General features: G+C 34.2%; 1 protein-coding gene across 1 annotated transcript in view; it reads right to left on the reverse strand.

The window, feature by feature from the left end:
* The window catches only part of LOC100370297 (uncharacterized), a 56,408-nt gene that overhangs the window by 12,711 nt on the left and 25,849 nt on the right, over positions 1–17,848 (reverse strand). The window contains exons 2-28 of the mRNA XM_085501383.1: positions 16,567–16,758; positions 16,215–16,296; positions 15,347–15,524; positions 14,781–14,945; positions 14,535–14,681; positions 13,836–13,901; positions 13,466–13,580; positions 13,231–13,371; positions 12,507–12,655; positions 11,790–11,940; positions 9,630–9,761; positions 9,348–9,523; positions 9,001–9,143; positions 8,450–8,518; positions 6,646–6,888; positions 5,721–5,837; positions 5,284–5,530; positions 4,931–5,115; positions 3,650–3,741; positions 3,420–3,501; positions 3,077–3,151; positions 2,563–2,730; positions 1,923–2,006; positions 1,383–1,459; positions 1,156–1,217; positions 786–841; positions 320–507 (exon numbers count right to left, since the gene is read on the reverse strand). Of these exons, the coding sequence (XP_085357509.1) occupies positions 320–507; positions 786–841; positions 1,156–1,217; positions 1,383–1,459; positions 1,923–2,006; positions 2,563–2,730; positions 3,077–3,151; positions 3,420–3,501; positions 3,650–3,741; positions 4,931–5,115; positions 5,284–5,530; positions 5,721–5,837; positions 6,646–6,888; positions 8,450–8,518; positions 9,001–9,143; positions 9,348–9,523; positions 9,630–9,761; positions 11,790–11,940; positions 12,507–12,655; positions 13,231–13,371; positions 13,466–13,580; positions 13,836–13,901; positions 14,535–14,681; positions 14,781–14,945; positions 15,347–15,524; positions 16,215–16,296; positions 16,567–16,758 (3,582 nt within the window). The remainder of the gene's footprint in view (positions 1–319; positions 508–785; positions 842–1,155; positions 1,218–1,382; positions 1,460–1,922; positions 2,007–2,562; positions 2,731–3,076; positions 3,152–3,419; positions 3,502–3,649; positions 3,742–4,930; positions 5,116–5,283; positions 5,531–5,720; positions 5,838–6,645; positions 6,889–8,449; positions 8,519–9,000; positions 9,144–9,347; positions 9,524–9,629; positions 9,762–11,789; positions 11,941–12,506; positions 12,656–13,230; positions 13,372–13,465; positions 13,581–13,835; positions 13,902–14,534; positions 14,682–14,780; positions 14,946–15,346; positions 15,525–16,214; positions 16,297–16,566; positions 16,759–17,848) is intronic.

Genomic DNA, 17,848 nt, shown 5'->3' on the forward strand with positions numbered 1-17,848 from the left:
TAAAATAACCAGGTATATTTTGAACTTTTTCATCACCTGTCTTTCTCTTCCAAATTATTCTGCATTTTTTTTCTCATATTTTTCATTATTCCTGGAAATGAACCGTAATTTTGGAGACAATTTCCAGTTTTCAATCAAAATATTGGACTATATTTGTCCCAATTTTTGGGATATTTCGTGAATTTGTGGTGAAAAGCTTACATTTTGATTACTGTACTGAAAATATGTTGTAAATCACAATTCCCGACACAAAGTATGAATCATTCCACAAAGCTCTGATCAAATTCAATTTCATGGAATATGACGTGTAAATACTTACTCATATTATGGTCTGTATATTTCAAAGCCCATGAATCGTTAAGGCACATATGGTAGTGTGTTTTCACTCGCCCTGATAAGTCATCAACAGTTGGGTTACTTGAGAAGATTGGGGGACAAGCATTGATGAACCACAGGCATGCCAACAGGTGAATGAACTTCAGCAAATAAAATAAAAATTTCACTTCTCTATAACGAAACAGAACACACAAATTACAGAATGTATAATCGAATAAAGCTATTATGCCAACCTTTTTTTCCAAAGAGCTATTTATGGCTTATGACAACATCTGAACTAACACAACAATTTGCAGAATTTCATAACCATATTTGCTCATTTAGAAAGTATTCTCCAATAGAAGTGTATGTAACCCAACAGTAACATGTATGACCAGACATATGTGCATGTCTTACTAATAAAGCAAATATGGTAGACCTTAGTATACAGAGTAGATGAAAAAACAAACCTGATAAAACCAGTTTCATGTTCTACACCAGACTCTAAAAAGTTGAAAGCCAGTGGCTGTGTTGACAAGAACAAAGGCAATGCCAAGTTAGTACATATATAGTAGTAACATCTGTGGAATCAATTGATACATATTTCCATGCGATAATTTAGTTTGAGGATCTCCAGTTGCTATGCAACAGTCTGGTAGTGTCAATTTTGTGTGTGAAGGCGGGTTGCTATATTTCTGGTTATTATGCATATGTGGTTTTATGCACCAAGATATCAGCTTCAATTTTATAATTTTGTTATATTAAAATGGTAATTTGTTATTGCAGTATTCTCAGGTTGTATATAGTTCACAAAATGAAAGTAAAATGTAGCGTACTTACAAGTCTATATACACCAAGAATTCTATTTAGTCTTACTAAAGCATATACATGTATAGCATAACCTGAAAACCAATAAGTTATTATTAGTATTATACGGAAAAAAGAAAACAAGATTATCTTCTTTGGGAATTTACAGCATAGGAATTGTAATATTTCAAGACATCTAAATAATGGTAGTGTAATATATTCATTGTAATAATATAAAAGTACATGTAGATGCAACAAACCTGAGAATGAACCTAATATTGCAAAAGCAATTAATTCTGTAGGGAAACAGGCAACCAAATCAAACATAAAATTGGTTCTGGAAAAAAAAAAGAGAGTAAACTGAATAAGACTCTATATATGCTGTAACATTCGTTCAAACAACCTCGACTAATTTTTTAAAATTGTAATTTTTTTTTATGTAAACTATTTGCAATATCATTTGTGTTAGTATAATAGTTAAAGCTATACCATACTTTTTATTTAAGAATTGAGGTAGGACCAAATGAAAAAATTACCACAAAATTTGTATTTTACAGCATTACAGTACCAATAGTATTTGATCTATAATTCCTAGCAAGACTTTGACATATCTGCCTGCTATATATACCATTCATTTCGGCAATCTGTGGAGTCTTTTAGTAGGCAATGTGTTAATAGAAAGTAAGAAAAAAAAGGAGGAAGCAAAGCTCAGTGTGATATGGGAAAAAAAGCTAAAGAAACTTCTGACTGATAAAAATAAAAAAAAAATTCTCAGCATTAAAAAAAAGAAACAGACTTACTTTAGATAGTGCTTAGCTGTAGACAGTGGATGTGTCACTAATACATTAGTTTCATTGTAAAAGGCAGTATGAAACTTCAGGTACCTGGATGTAGAGTGAAAATATGAGTATATAATGTATAATTTTTATAATTACAGAGCGAAGTAAACATAATATCATATACCGGTACTCGGTATAGTTCTTGTACATGAAAATTAATAAAGACTTGCTGTCAATATGTCAAGTTTTCAAATACACATGTCTATAGATACTTTAATTTGCTCACATTCCGTAGTCAAAATTACTTATTTTTGTAGCAGTGATTTGCACAAAATTTGGTTAACCTTTCCCCACCAGTTCTTTTCATCTTTTCATCACAAATTCATAAAATAGTCTCGTTTATAGTCTGTGCTTTCTTTCAGAGGATTGTGACAAAAATAATCAAATATTTTGAGTAAAAAATGAAAATTGGCTCAAATTTTGTCTGTTGGCTCCAAAATTAGGGTTCATTTTTAGAAATATTGAAAAATATAAGAAATAAGTGCAAACAAAAGTGAGCGAGAAAGTTTGGTGGTGAAAAGCTTATACATAGCAGTGAAAATTAAGTTGTTTAAAAATCTTAGCAAAAGATTGTATGATCACTCATTATTAAAATACTCACATGTCAATGTAACAGATAAGATCTAATAAATAATTAACAATCCATAATGGTATATCGAGATGTAAAAATGCCGCCTGCAAACTGACAGTAAATACCAGCAATATAGCAACACCAACTCGTACTATCTCCCATTTCTGAAACCATTTACCACTTGGTAGAAAACATCGTCTACAAGTAAAATAATTAACATAAAATATCATCAGGAATGGCAGATATTTAGCTATAGAATATATACTTTCTTTGCACCAATTAAACTGAACAAGTTCAAACAAAGCATATGTTCGAGAAATAATATCAAACGGACACACAGCAGCCACATTCATAATTTCCATTTTTAAGAACCACTCAGTACTGGTCCTGAGCAACTCAACAAGTTAGCCTGAAAAGCTAACTGCAGGTACAGTAGCCAACAAGAACCACTGTTGGTATAGTACATGTAATAAGCCCTGAACAGCTCAATAATGAAGGCAGAAAATCTCACAAGGCTAACAACAAGCACCAATAAGTTACTTACTTCATTAGCAGGAAGGAGAAGAGATATGAAACAATACTAAGACTCTTGAAGGGTCCTCTATAGTCATCTGAAGAACTGTGAAAAAGTAATAATAATCCAGTCTATTAAGTATTACTGTGTAGTTCATGATGGATACATGCTATTTTACAGCAAGTCTCAAAAGTACCGGGCAGCCAATTTGCGAGGTCGCGTCAAAACCCAAGCAGTTAGCCAATTCACTAGCTAGTTTGCAAATTGGTTGCCCCAACACTTCTGAGACTTGCTGTAAAAGTCTTGTATCCTTGACAACTATAATATTTATAGAGCAGTACATTGTATTTTTATTTTATTTTTCATCACTGACCTGTCAAACAGCTTGACAGACTCCTCTACGTGTTTGTGATAATCAGTTTGAAGAAACTCCTGAGTTGATCTTTCACTTTCAGCTACAATAAATAAATAAATAAATAAACATACTTACTAATTCATTCATATCATGATACTGTAATGATACTGGGTGAAAGTAAACTGTAAATCGTACACTGTCTGAAGATTGAGAAGTTTATATAGAATTATTAATTTAAAAGTTCTTACTTTTGGGTTTGTCCTGAGGGTCTTCGTTTTCTTTAGAGGCATTCTGAAGTTCCACCAAATGTTGTTTGTTTTCTGCAGCTTCTTTAAATTGCCTACATAGGGAAGTACACAGTAAAGAACAGACATAAATTGAATGTGCTGTGTGTGGTAGAAATTTAAAAAAAATATTTGTGTGTCTGGCGACAGTTCCGGACATGGAAGGTCACTGTTGTCTCTCCTGGCCTTTTTTTCTTATGTGCAATTTGCAAGTGCTGACATATCCTCGGGGGCGGAGCTACGTCATAGACGTTCCATGTTGCTAAGACGCACACCACTGTACATGCATTTCTATGGGCTCTGTGCGCGCTGCTGTGGAACGCCGGTCGAGCCGGTGAAAATTCGAGAAAACAACAGTAAAGTAAAGTAATCCTGAACAACCAAATTTATATATGTTACACACGTAGGGCTAATCTTGTTACACTGTTCAGAGGAGTCTCAACAATCATCCCAAAGTACCGTTTTCTGCGAGTTTTGGGCCTTTGTTTTCACCGCCGCTGGTTGCCAGGTGGTGAAAATGCCCGGATGTCCGCCCCCGAGGATAGTGTATTTTGCCACAGAGATCATATCCTAGTTTGGTACTATGTGACAGGGCTGTGTGACCATCTTCCTATCATAATGGCATTATGGCAATTCAATGTGATCATGAGTTCAATGTGACCACCACTATGCTTCTGGTGGCCAGTTTCAGTACACTGCCAATTAACCTTTGTTTAGGATGTTCAATACAATTACACTTTTGCTATGTGCTATTTTATATCTCAAAAAAATTTTATTTTTGGGGGGATTTATGTTTTTATTATATTATATGCATCGTGTACAACTCCATAAATATCTGTGGTCACATTCTTTACTTGTGGTAATACAATTGTTACTCATTTGGAACAAGCCAGCGGGAAAACAATTAAAGAGGGGGAGTCGTCACCTGCGCATGCGTCAGATGGCCATAGCGTGTCATTGTTTACAAACAAGCATCTACCCATGAGCCTTTGCGTTTTTAGCGTGTGTTGTTATCGTTGCTTGGGACTCAATTCCAGTGCGCGTGCAGTTAAGACAAAATAGGTCTAATATTTCATCACGCTGATATATCTTGCTATTAAAGACCTACATCATATTAGATATTGAACAAATATACTTTGAAGATTCAAAATCTAGTGTGCGTACAACATAGACAATATAGTAATGGTTATTTTCGCGACAAGGCCACAATTAAGACACATGTCTGTAACGGTTACATATACTTACTTTGCAATGAGTGGAAAATGTGTGAGAACTTCATCCAAGTCTGATCTTTGTAACATCAACAGTTCACAATATGATGATGCCCGAACTGTAGCAGTACGATAGTCTCCAAAGATCAAACCAACTTCGCCGAAGTACTGTCCAGGTCCAATGATACTGTTTACCCGACTCATGTCTGCAGAGAGCACCTGGCAGCAAACAATTGATATAAACATGAATGGTATGATATATTGTATTACAATATAAATAAGAATTTGTCTATTGTCGGTGGTATAAAACTAGTTTGTATTTAATAAGCTGTAGTTGCAAACCTTAATTTTAGATGTAAACACATACTTGCGTAAAAAATACTATACCTCACAGGTTCCACGTCTGATGAAATACATTTCACGTCCCATGTCACCTTGGTAAACTATGATGTCCCCAGGTGTAAAAAGATAAGCATGTGTTTTAAGAGACAGCATACGGATAAAGCTAGAATCACAATCCTTGAAAAGAGGAACACATCCAAGGGTTGCCTGAGCATCTTCAAAGGCAATGTCTTGCTGCAAAGCGATAGGCATATCATGCATTAATCTCAAACCACCGGGCATCGTTTCCCCTCTGAAAAAAAAAACGGTGCGTATTGTTATACAAGTTGGTATTTGTTGTTTCTGCTTTAGAATTTAATTTTGTATATTTTTACTGCATCCACAGATGATTCAGTTATGTAATTAAGCCTATTATTGTTATTATCATAATTTTGTAACAAATAAATTAAAATTTAATCTGAAGTCAAAATGAACATATGTACCTGTGTCTTCGGAAGAGAAGACTCAAATAGTTGATGACACGTTGTTGTAAGTCAGTTCCCAGGTTGTGATCTCGCATGAACTCTTGTACAGCAAAAAGTTTCTCTTGAAAACCAACCCTATTTGAAGAACAGGTACAGATTAATGTAGTGAATATCCAATATCCATTTTATTATTATAACAATACATCTGTAAACGTCTGTACAAATGTTTCTGATGTCATATTTACATCATCTTCACATAAAATCACATTACAGAACAAAAACGTTCATGCAGGCATGAATTGAGTAAATTTCAGGTTGTAATATTTCACTTACTTTATATATGACTAATAGGCCAGACCTTTTTTTATTCCTTGTTTCGCGAGTTTTTATAAGGCAATTTTTTTGAGGAGGGCGGGAAAAAAAAAATTAATTCTTTTTTTCCATTAGATTTGTGTGATTCTCAAAGAATTGTAAGTAAGATCATTGATCGGAGAGAAGAAATGAAATAAAATTTTATTCCATGTATAACCTTGTTTCTCATCTGCGCGAGACTTCGGTACTTTGATCATGATACTCCCACGAAAATGCAACTTGAATTTGTTATGCGGCGGGCAGTAAAAAAATGAGGATAAAAATAATATTTTTTTAGCATTTTTTGCACTTACAAGTCTGCGGGTGCGAGAAATTACGCTGAAATAAAATTATATTTTTATTTCATTTTCGGCTCCTGTTTATTCGGCGGGTTCGCAAAACAAGGGATAATAAAGATCTGGCCTTAGATGTATAATAATAAACTTATTATGAAAATATCACAAATATGTACTAAGGTAGTATAGGCTTACATCGATCTATGATAGATGTAGGTCGATACGATCGCCATACAGCCTTCATACATGACCTCATAGTATAGTACTTGTAGGTAAATCAATTTTAGGAATCATACCTTGGTGCATCAGCATTAGCTAATGTGGCAGCAATTGATGAAAGACAATATCCATAGAGTAGCAACCCAACCAACATAGCAACCAGAGCTATAGAGCGGCCAACAGTCGTGTGTGCACTGATATCCCCATATCCAGTGCTAGACATAGTGGCAGCAGACCAGTATAACGCCAACACGTATTCTTTGAATGGATCCGTTTCAGTTGTGATTTCAGCATGATCAGCCCAACTCCCAGTAACACAGCTGTTGAAACAAGTATTGCAGTTTAGAGACAGAAATTGTATGTGACATCACCAACACCTAGAAACACTGATAAAACATGCAACAATGGTGGAACGTACATTTTGTTTGAAAAAAAACACAGCTGTGGTTAATCTGAAAAAAGTGTGAAAGAAATACATTTACAAAACAAAATTAATAATCAAATAAATGAATTGTAGTTCTGTATTTTTATCTATTTGAAATGATCACTTAGTACTACCTACTTTTAACTTATTAAGTCATGTGTAATCAGACCAATAGACTCAGATCTAACTGTATGGTATGGTTGGAGATCAATAGTAGCAAGCACATTATTCACTAAATAAAAACATGCATTTGGCAAAAAAGTAGGCCAAAGACCATCTTTGGAAGTTGTATTATCTGTTAAATTTAGCCGAGTTTTAAGCAGTATGCGTGTCAAAACCTGATTGACTTTGTTGCGCAACAGCTAAGTTATAAGGTTTTGAAATCAGAACATGCTTAAAATAGGGAGTATGAAATGTCCCACGATCAAAGTTTGTTATAGACACTTTACATATAAATTTAAAAAGAGTCGAAAAATACAGGAACACATATAGATGAGGTGGATGAGGTATTTAAAAAATCAGTTTATAAAATCATGCATGCTTTTTCACAGATTCTATGATCCAAAGATGCTGAAACTCAACCAGAACCAAATGTACAGAAATTTGGTATGGTACATACTACTATATAGATCAACAGACTACAAACATAAATGTATCAATCAATTAAATTTACAGTAGACAGAAGTAGATGATTAGTTGACAAAAATGAAGAACTGCAGAACATATAAATGTATTGCTGGATTTAGTCTGATAGAAGGCTGAGAGATGTGAAAGTTAATTGCCATGAAATGATAACATTTAGAAATGATACAAAAAAACACAGACAGACTGTTAAAAAAAAGTGCACAGCGTTCTCGGAATCTGATCAACACGATACATGTACTGAAGAAAGAAGACAGACAAAAGAAAATAAGTGAGAATGAGATATAAACTTTAACGCACACCACAGGGCCTTACTTGATGTCACTAGTGTTGTATGTTTGTTGTGTACTGGAAAGAAATAACATCAAACACATTAACATGTTGCCTCCAGTTGAAATTGAAACCTATTACGTACAAGTACAACTTGATTACAGCACATAGATTCGAACCTGCAAGTTCATGCAAGTAGACCCAGAGACCCAAACCAGACTATATAGTCTTCAGCCATGCGCATAAATGAATCAGCTTTAACCAGGTTAAATTTTTCGTTACTACTTTACTAGATGTTGTTTATTTCGATAAATATTATCAGATCATATCATAACATTACATGTAATTTACCCATCATGCAACAGGTGGGTATATATCCCAATAAGTAACACTATGTCTAGGAAAGCTACATCAAAATTCACTAAGGTCATGCAATAGAGAGATAGTATAAAGGTATTACAGGCTGGATATACTAGTAAGTATAATGAAACTATTAGAGCGGGCAGAGATGCACGGACACCGATTCTGATTGTAGATCAATATACCTGCGAGAACCACCTTTGGAAGTGAAGACAAAGGCTTGTCCATTTTCGCCTGTCAGCCCATTGTAACACCTTTGTGAGAAGATGGTAACATGTTAGAACAACTGTTTACAAATAACATATAGTTATCCCGTATGTTCTCGAAAATATTAATCATTGTTTTCATACTAAATACATGTTACATCATGATTTGTTGAACAGCATAAAAAAAAAAAATTAGAGAAAAAGCCGACAGACTAGTAAAGGGGAGATGGAGTTAGAAAAAAGACTAATGCATACTCTGTGAAAAATTTTCAAATTAAGCCATTACTGAAAAAAAGAGTTACGTATCAATGCTATGATCAATTGGACACCTGAGAAATCCAGTGTGACCTTTGACATGGTACATGCTAGTGCCTTGTTTTAGGTGATACAGTATATATATGACATGAGTCTTTAAGAAGAAAAATGATTGTTACTTTTTGTTGTTCTACAGCAGTCATGTAAAAGCATGTAATGATGGGAACAGACATCAAATTAAAGTTAGACATGTTTGGTATGAAAGTAATACTTACACAGCGGCATGGCAAGCAGACAGGTACCATATACAGGCACTCCAATGCGATAGTAGAGATATGAAAATGAAGAACTTAAAAAATCGAATGGTAGCGATATCTACATCTAGGTCATCTTCTAGCTTGGAGAAAAATCCAGGTACCTGACAAAGACAAAACATAAATTTGGCTGAACATATATTTTGATATTCAGATTCCAACCCAAGCCCTCTTCTCTGCTGCCATCATGTTCACTGTTTGGAATACCAAAAGGGAAGAATGGAATGCTATTTGGGGGAAATAAAAAACAAGTTGCATGTGGCTCTTTCGAACAATTTGTCTGTAAGGCCTTTGGTTAATATACTCACAATGTAATACTTGACAATCCTATTGAGTCTGAGAAATGAATACAGATGCCATCGTCCATATCCAAATGGTTGTACAAAACACAAAAGCTCCAAGGGTAATATTGCCAGGATATCCAAAACAAAGCCACAACTTCTACAGTAATGTTTGCGAATACTAGCAAAATCTTTCAGGTTACCTACAAAAAAACACACAAAAAAACAGTCAATAGCTTATGACATGAGATGAATCATTGAAACTTTGTTTTTTTTAGCCGATAGAAGAAAATCAACGCATGCACTCACCATTTGGCGTAGCTACTCCAGTACGTAGCTTGACGACAATATCTGCAGCGAGTATAGCATCCAGAAAATATGAAATAACAAGCAAAGCTGTAGCACCGTGGGAGTCACCATAGCCAGAAGTATGCTGGTTAGCTGCAATTGAAATATTAGTAGGATCATATTAAATATGATTAACTGTCATTGATCAGTGAAGTGAAATGACATCATTAGATACAATACACACATGGGATGAGTAAATAAACACTACTCAGTTAGTCATGTTAGGCAACATAATTTATGACTGATTTTAATCATCTGCATCATATATATATTGTGTTATTTATATATACACTTTCTGGCATTATTACCCATAATGCATTTTGTTTAAAATAAATTTTCATCCAGGAGACAAGATCTTAATGACCATGAATGGGATTTGCCAACCAATTAGAGTTAGTCTTATGAATTCTAATTGGTTGCTAATCCAGTCAGAAGTAAAAGTGAATGAATACTACATACTAGTACATCAGATTTTAATCAGATTGAGGTGCCATCAACAACGATCTTTAATGGTTCTATCCTAAGCTGTCTTGTGGACATTGAACAATCTACATGGGCATGTGGGTGAATCGCATGTGGGAACTTTGAAACTATAAAACATAACTGATCTATGGTAATTTAACAAACTGAATGTCCCGAAAAGGTCCCCTAGCTAGGTTAAAAATATAAATCGATTCCAACATATGGGTAACAAAGCCAAAGAGTGCTAAACTGACATAGTATTAAAGTAGGATTATAACACGTCAAAACTGAGAAAAGGTTACACATAATAGTTTCATCAAATCCAAGACCAACCTGTAATTAGAATAATATGCAAAGTTTAGTCTAGTAACAACATGTGCATCCTATTTTAGCTGTAAACACATACACTCAATTTCAGAAAACCATAAACATTTTTATAAAACAAATTATAAATCTTAAATGACAATTGAAAACAATGTGTGCCAATCATAAATACTGATAAATACTGCCTGTATAGAATTTCGCAATGGATAATGTGACCTTTAACCGAGGGGTAACGTGATTCATTGTATAAAAGAATAGGTGTGAATCAAACTGCAGTGATGATACTACCGGTACTTGCTAAATACTAAATATATGTCCGCTAAAAATTAGTTTGAATACATTTGCTGAGATCTATGTTCAGCATAAATTGGCTGTGACTGAGAGAAAGATGTCGAGACTCATGGGTAACAGACACGTCAACGCAGCTTTTCTCTCACTGATGAAAACTCCTGCTGATTTACATGTAGCATCTTCCGAGATAAATGTTTTTATAAATTATCAAAAAAGTGTTCATGGTCACCTGAAATTCAGTATACAAGCACAAAAGTGAAAGAAAAAAAATTTTCATTCTATTTTTTATATTGTTTCCTGATTTTTTGATACAAATAGTTGATACAAAAATAAGTGTCAGTTGATGAATAAGTTGAAAGCAGCACAGATATACCCAGTGTCAATAGTGTTGGTTGACTCAACTAAGAATCATTCATCATGATTCAGTAGAACTAAATATGGAAAGTGTCAAATGATGTAAGTTGAAAGCAGCACACATATAAGCCTGGCAACTAAAAAGATTATGGTTACAATGTACAGCACGTTTTGAGTTTAATACTTAGTTATATTATATCACTCATGACATCTCAGGAAAAAACTCACAAATTATAATCCCATTGTAAATAGTTTTGTTTGACAATGATGGGAGTTCAGTGCTGTCATTGGTCATTATTCTTAGTAATGTGGACTGGACTGAAATAAAAACGGACATTGAAAATGAGCGTCTTAATTATACAGTGTCAAGTCATATAAAGTGAATCATGGCTTCTGTAACAATGCTAGGCCAAAAGTGTTGAGCTGCAAAAACAGAGGGCTTACAAATCTCTATAATTGGAGGTTTACATAATTCCTATTAGATAAATGATAGGACAGAAAGAATCTCAGTGTCGATTAACATTATTATACTTGAACTCTCGTTAGATATATGACGGAATAGATGGTATTTGCATGTGTCAATTAACATAATTGTTGAATGAGTGCGTAATGGTTAGTTAATGCTGATCATAGATAAACAACTTATCGAATAAAAAAAAATACATATAAAAAAGCAGGAATCATAATTACCTGTAAAACAGGCCATGTAGGAATAGATGAAAGAAACCAGCAACGTTACAATAAGTACTAATCGTTGCCAAACTTTAAAAAAGTGGGAGTTAGGTTCAATCACTCCATTTTGTATCTTGTCTACCCAATCAGACAACCTCTTCCTCATTCGCTGTAGAATTTAAATGAGAAATAATTAAAAGGAAATTTATGCACAATTGTAAGTTTCACACAACTGAACTTTATGATTGTTAATTTATTTATATTTATTTACTCGTCAGTGTAAAACATTTCTGAAAGCCATTTTTTCTGTATAATTTTTGATAAATATATAATTTAGAAAGTTGAAGCAATTACAATGCTTTATGGATGAATACCAGTGTGACTTTGGACATGAAAACTTGTTTACCCTGTTACCGGAAAATAAACATGCTTTATAATTGAAACATTCTGTGTCAAACTGCAGTGATGATACTACTTGTGCTATTGAAAACAATGACAATAGGGGGTCGTCCAGGGATAAATGTTTTATAAATGTTTATAAATTCATGGCTTTCAGAAACAGAAACGTTTTGCAAAACTATCATAAAGATATAAAAACGTTAAAATAAAGACTCTCAGAGCATCAACATAAGCTACTCAATTGCTACTTAATCACTGAAAGGTCAACAAGAACTCTTGACCACCATGATCTCCACGGCACTCATACAGCCAAGTGGTTTGTGTGAAAATACTCACAGTGCAGCAATTTCCTTTATGAACTGAAACCCATTCACTACCTGGCTCCTCCAATTCAAATACATCAACAGATTTAGTTACAGTAACAGTTGTCCTGATTCTCGCTTCTCGTTGAGGTGATGCTTTCTTACCAGGAGATTGTGTAGACTCTGTGAGGAAATTGTTCATAATTTAGGCATTGAAAATATAGTTAAAATCTAGAACACCTAGCCTGTGATTGCCAGTAAACTATAAGAAAAAGTAGGTGATGTATTAATGAAGCAGCCTTGAACTTGATACTGTGGAAAAAGTGTGATCACTGGAGAGTAAATTGCAAACAATAGATCTGCGAAAAGTAACGTGTACAAAGGTCCCATAATGACTAATTTAAATACAAGACTGAAAAAAAAAATGTGTCCATTCACGCCAAAATTTGGCTCCAAAATGTTCATGTATTTTTATCACTTTTAAAATTGTGTGAAGTTTGTGATCACTGTAGAATGAATTGCAGACAACAAAATGGCCACCATTCAGCCATTTTGAATCCAACCTACAAATCAAAGTGACATTTTCAATTTTCAATAAAGAATTGGATAAAATCCGGTTTATTGTATCTGTAAATGTTACTACCTTTGCTACCAAATCTTTAAATTAGTTGTCATGAACAAAGTGAACTATTATCAAGGTACAATACTCGCTTCCACACTATAAGAATGATATGAAAGTGATTATCAGCATAACTTACTTGTTGGTACATGAGCAGCAACAGCTGGCTTCCCTAGACTCTTGGAAGCCGGAATGACACCTTCACCAGCTTGAACTCTTTCATGGAGATGTCCAGCAGTGTCACAGCGATTTTCAGCTATCTCCTGCAGTGTACTAGCCACTAAAGTAAAAATAAGTAGATGGTTCAATCAGTATCCATGGAAGAGATGTTTTTGGTTCAGTTACGCATCACAAGAAATGAAATACTAACTTACCTTCAGGATAATGCAATATCACCTGTTGAAGATCATTTTTGTCGAGTACTTTTAAATCACAGTGAGCAGCAGCACGAATTGCATGAGTTCTGGGCATGCTGAACACTAAACTCACCTACAAAAAAATTAATATTAAATTATTAATTATTTCATTATTAGAAAAACAGTAGTATTAGAATTTGACTGGCATACAATGTTGAAGACTGCCATTGAAGACTGCCATCAACTTGAGAATAGAAATGCTATCTGTTTATTTTGAATACAAATAACTACTTTCATTTTTTAATATTTCTCTCTATAACTACCGGTAAAACATATCAACGTCCACTCAAAATGATTCTCATTGGTTAATAAATTAGAAAAGACTTACCTCACCAAATAATTTACCACTTTGGAGTGTTGCAATGGCTGTTTCATCATCATCTTCGGATAAAACCTAGCAACAGAATTCATCACTCACATTAGTGTCTATATTTACATAAAGATCAATTTGTCATGTTCGTACTTTGGCTCCTGCATATATGGTATTTATTTTCTCACCATATATTTGTCAGCATTTGGCACGCCACAGTTTACAATGTAGAGGGCTACAACCTAGAATCACTTACGGATCTGGAGGATGTGCACATGCACACCACTGACTCTCGATAGAGGGGAATGTCAATTCAAGCCCCCCTAAACTTGGCGAGTCAAGAGTACCCATAGTTTTCACAAAAGTGTTACTGTATCAATTAGACTCCATGCACTCTTTCGCAATCAATGTGAAACCCTGTATAGACAATCAGACTACATCTTCTGGTGCACATTACCAGTAATTGTACAGTAAACTCGCAGTTCAAATGGCTATCTCACCGTTTTTTCTCAATTGGTGCACAGACTGGAGAATGATGGTGATACTACAACCCTGACACAATTATCTATTAAAGATACTGATCCGTTACTGCATCACTGTTACAGTATGTTTTAATATTATAGGTTCATACATGAATCAAAATTAATTTATTAATATTTGATAGATTCCTAGAGTAACAGCTACAACTTTGATGTCGACGTAAAACTGTCCACGTACCTCTACCTCTCCACGGTGAACAAAATACATCTGGTGACCGATTTCTCCACGGTTTGCAATGGTTTGTTTTGGCAGGTACAAGGATGGTTTGATTACTAACGATAACATACGTAGGAACCCTTCGTTCATTGACCTGAACATGGGAGCCTAGAAGTAATTAGGGGAGATGAAATTAACACAATGATATGTGATATGTCAGAAATATATTCATGACAAAAATAATAAATGTACACATATCTGACTCACCTTTTCAAGTATATATTTATTGCCAACAAGTGCAACTTCTGCTTTAAATGTAAGAGGCAGTGCATCAAGAAGTCCTTCACCATGGACACCTCTCTTCCGAACCCAGAGATATTCATAATAACCAATTACCAGTTTCTGTAATTCTTCTGGAACTGTTAAATCTTTCTGTAATATGAAATAAGTTGACCATTTCAAAGGTAGCAATTTGAGACAAGTATATAATTATTTATACATCACAACTGGTTGCTATTTAAAAAACAAACAAACACATAATTCACAAATGGGTTTATAAAAATTCTTGATCCATCGTAAAGTGCATGTTAATTGCAACCCAAACTGCACGATTTATGCAACCAAGGCAATTTCGGCATACGTGCCTAATTTGCATATCACTTGCAGGTTTGCCTTCTCCATATTCTGTTTTTGATTCACATATAGTATTCAGCGCATAACTTGTAAAAATAACCATTCCCCACAAACGTCAGTAAAGTCATAGGGCGATGTATCATATTATACACGAGAATGACTGATAAATACTGAAATAGACACAGAAATCAATTACTTACCAAATGCTCCTTGATAACATTAAGTCGATGTGTATATTTAGCACGCTGGGCGTCAAAATTAGTCAACATGGAGGCCATACCACCAAGAATCATGCCAAAGAAGACAAAGATACCTAACAACATAGCAAATATGGAAAACCAACGTTCATTTTCGTTGACAGAATGAATATCACCATACCTGTAATGTAGAAAGCAGTGAAAGTTTGAAGCAAATACAAATATCATTTTGGTTAACTTAAAATCACTGAAATGTCTGACAATTATATAAAAAATTATTTTTTATTTATTTAAAAAATATGTGATTTGTATTTATTTCATATCCACATGGATTTATAAAATTAGGTAATGCAAGTGTGTGATATGCAATTTATGCAAAATGCAATACAGTAAAAAAAAGTCAAAATTAGTCTGTGAAAGAACTGATTCGTGTTCAACTCAGACCACTTTTGTCATGTAGTATGTACACTTTTAATTTTTGAATGAAGTGATAGTATCACCCATTTCTGTTCACGTAATCGAACATTTCCAAGCATATAGTACATTCTGTGACGCTTTTGGTTGAACTACATATACAACCATAGAGGGCGCTATTGTTTCTTCAGAAATCCTATGGAAGCAATTATTGTTGGATTTTCGACCATCAGATGGCATTACCTTCATGTACTGTAACATATCGAATTTGACTTTTGACTATCACCTACTAACATGCCAAACTTTACATCATTTGAAATCAGTTGTCTTTCCACAGCAAAATGGTAAATTTGGTGATTTATTCTGACCAAGAAATCACTGAATCCCACAATGTTCTATTGTGAAAATATACGAAAACACCACCACATGAATACTCAGTACAGGTCAGGCATCTTACCCTGTTGAAGTCGTTGTGGCAACTGCCCAGTATAAAGTGATAATATAAGCGGAGCCAGTAGACGTATTTGTCATATCAGTTCCTAGTATAATTGGAACAAGAAATTGGATTACATTATTACTGTATGCACACAATTAAACCATGAGCTGAAGACATTATTAAACACAATAAAACAAGCAAAACACTGTGTGTATTAAATGCTACATATTGTTTGTATTTGCTTGATTAGTATCTGCAACGTATGATTTTGGTAACATTCGCAGTAATATAAAACTAGTTTTAAATCACACTGGGATGAATAATAACTAATTAACCACCGAATGCAGCTAAAACTGACGAAAAGGAAACTCACCTAAATTAATTTCATCTGGACTGGTTCCCCATGATTTATTAAAACATTCAGGATTAATACCATCATGAAGACCAACACAGGTCAACGCATACCACGCACACGATAAGAGATGGTTCATCAAAGCTGCTAACGTTGTATATTTAAGTGTTCGAATCAGTGCTGTATTGGTGCCTAATTCAGACTCTCTTAACTCTGTAATAATCAGAATAGAACCATGTTATCAACTTTTTATGACAGCCCTCTGCAACAAATTTTAATTGGTAGTGTGAACTTAAAATTGAAATGGAAGATGCATGAACAGGAAGTAGAAATAAAAATAATGAAGAAAAAAATTGTTGTGTAAAAGAATTTGATGAAAATAAAATGAAACCACTTATTTAACTTGTCTGTTAAACCATTTTGAATTACTAAAAAAAAGATAATTGTGTTTGAAACAAGTAAATGCATTTACCAAAATCGAATTTAATTGAGATTTGATATTAGGTGATAATGTATTATTGAAAAAAAATATATAATATATATTATTTTATATACATCCTTGACTTTTGAAAATCAAATATCAAACCTCTCTAGTGACTGTCATTACTTCACTGGTTCATGGTTCATGTTAAAGTGAGCATAATAAGTCTCCATTCCATTTGTTTCAACAAACTTTACAGATTCTGTATCTCATATCCATGAAGCAGACACAAGAGAAACTGACAGCTACCCCAAACAACCTCAAACTATCAATAATTTTTTTAATAATGCTCTTCACGTGTGAAACAATAAACAATAGAAATAGACTGTATGATTACTAGTAAACTATAGAACCATAGGATCTCCAAAACACTATTATATGTTGTCTTTTCAATCAGAGAGACCCGGTAAGATGCATACGTGGGAGTGATAGCAATATTCTCAGATCACGTAAATACATACATAACTATTCAGGCAAGATGTCAGACTTCCGAATACATTACGCATCACCTAATAATTATACAACTACCATAGTTATCTGAGAGTTTACAGAGCTGGTGGTACACTATTGGTCATTTAAAGCCACAGTCGCTCAACACGGGACTGTGCTAAAGCGAATGACATCATTGTACAACACCCCCATTACCAGGACCACCATGGTATGAATGTGACATCGCGGTAAGTAATTGATTGCATGAGTTATGGCCTCGAAAGATCGATTGTCGTTGAACTTGGAAGTTGAGAATCTAGTCACAGTCCCAAGAAACACACGTTAGGCTAGAGCCGAAATCCCCGTTTTCTGTCTGCGAATGACATCATTGTA

The sequence above is a fragment of the Saccoglossus kowalevskii genome, chromosome 7, assembly GCF_978046115.1.
Source record: "Saccoglossus kowalevskii chromosome 7, keSacKowa6.1, whole genome shotgun sequence".
Taxonomy (NCBI): Eukaryota; Metazoa; Hemichordata; class Enteropneusta; family Harrimaniidae; genus Saccoglossus; species Saccoglossus kowalevskii.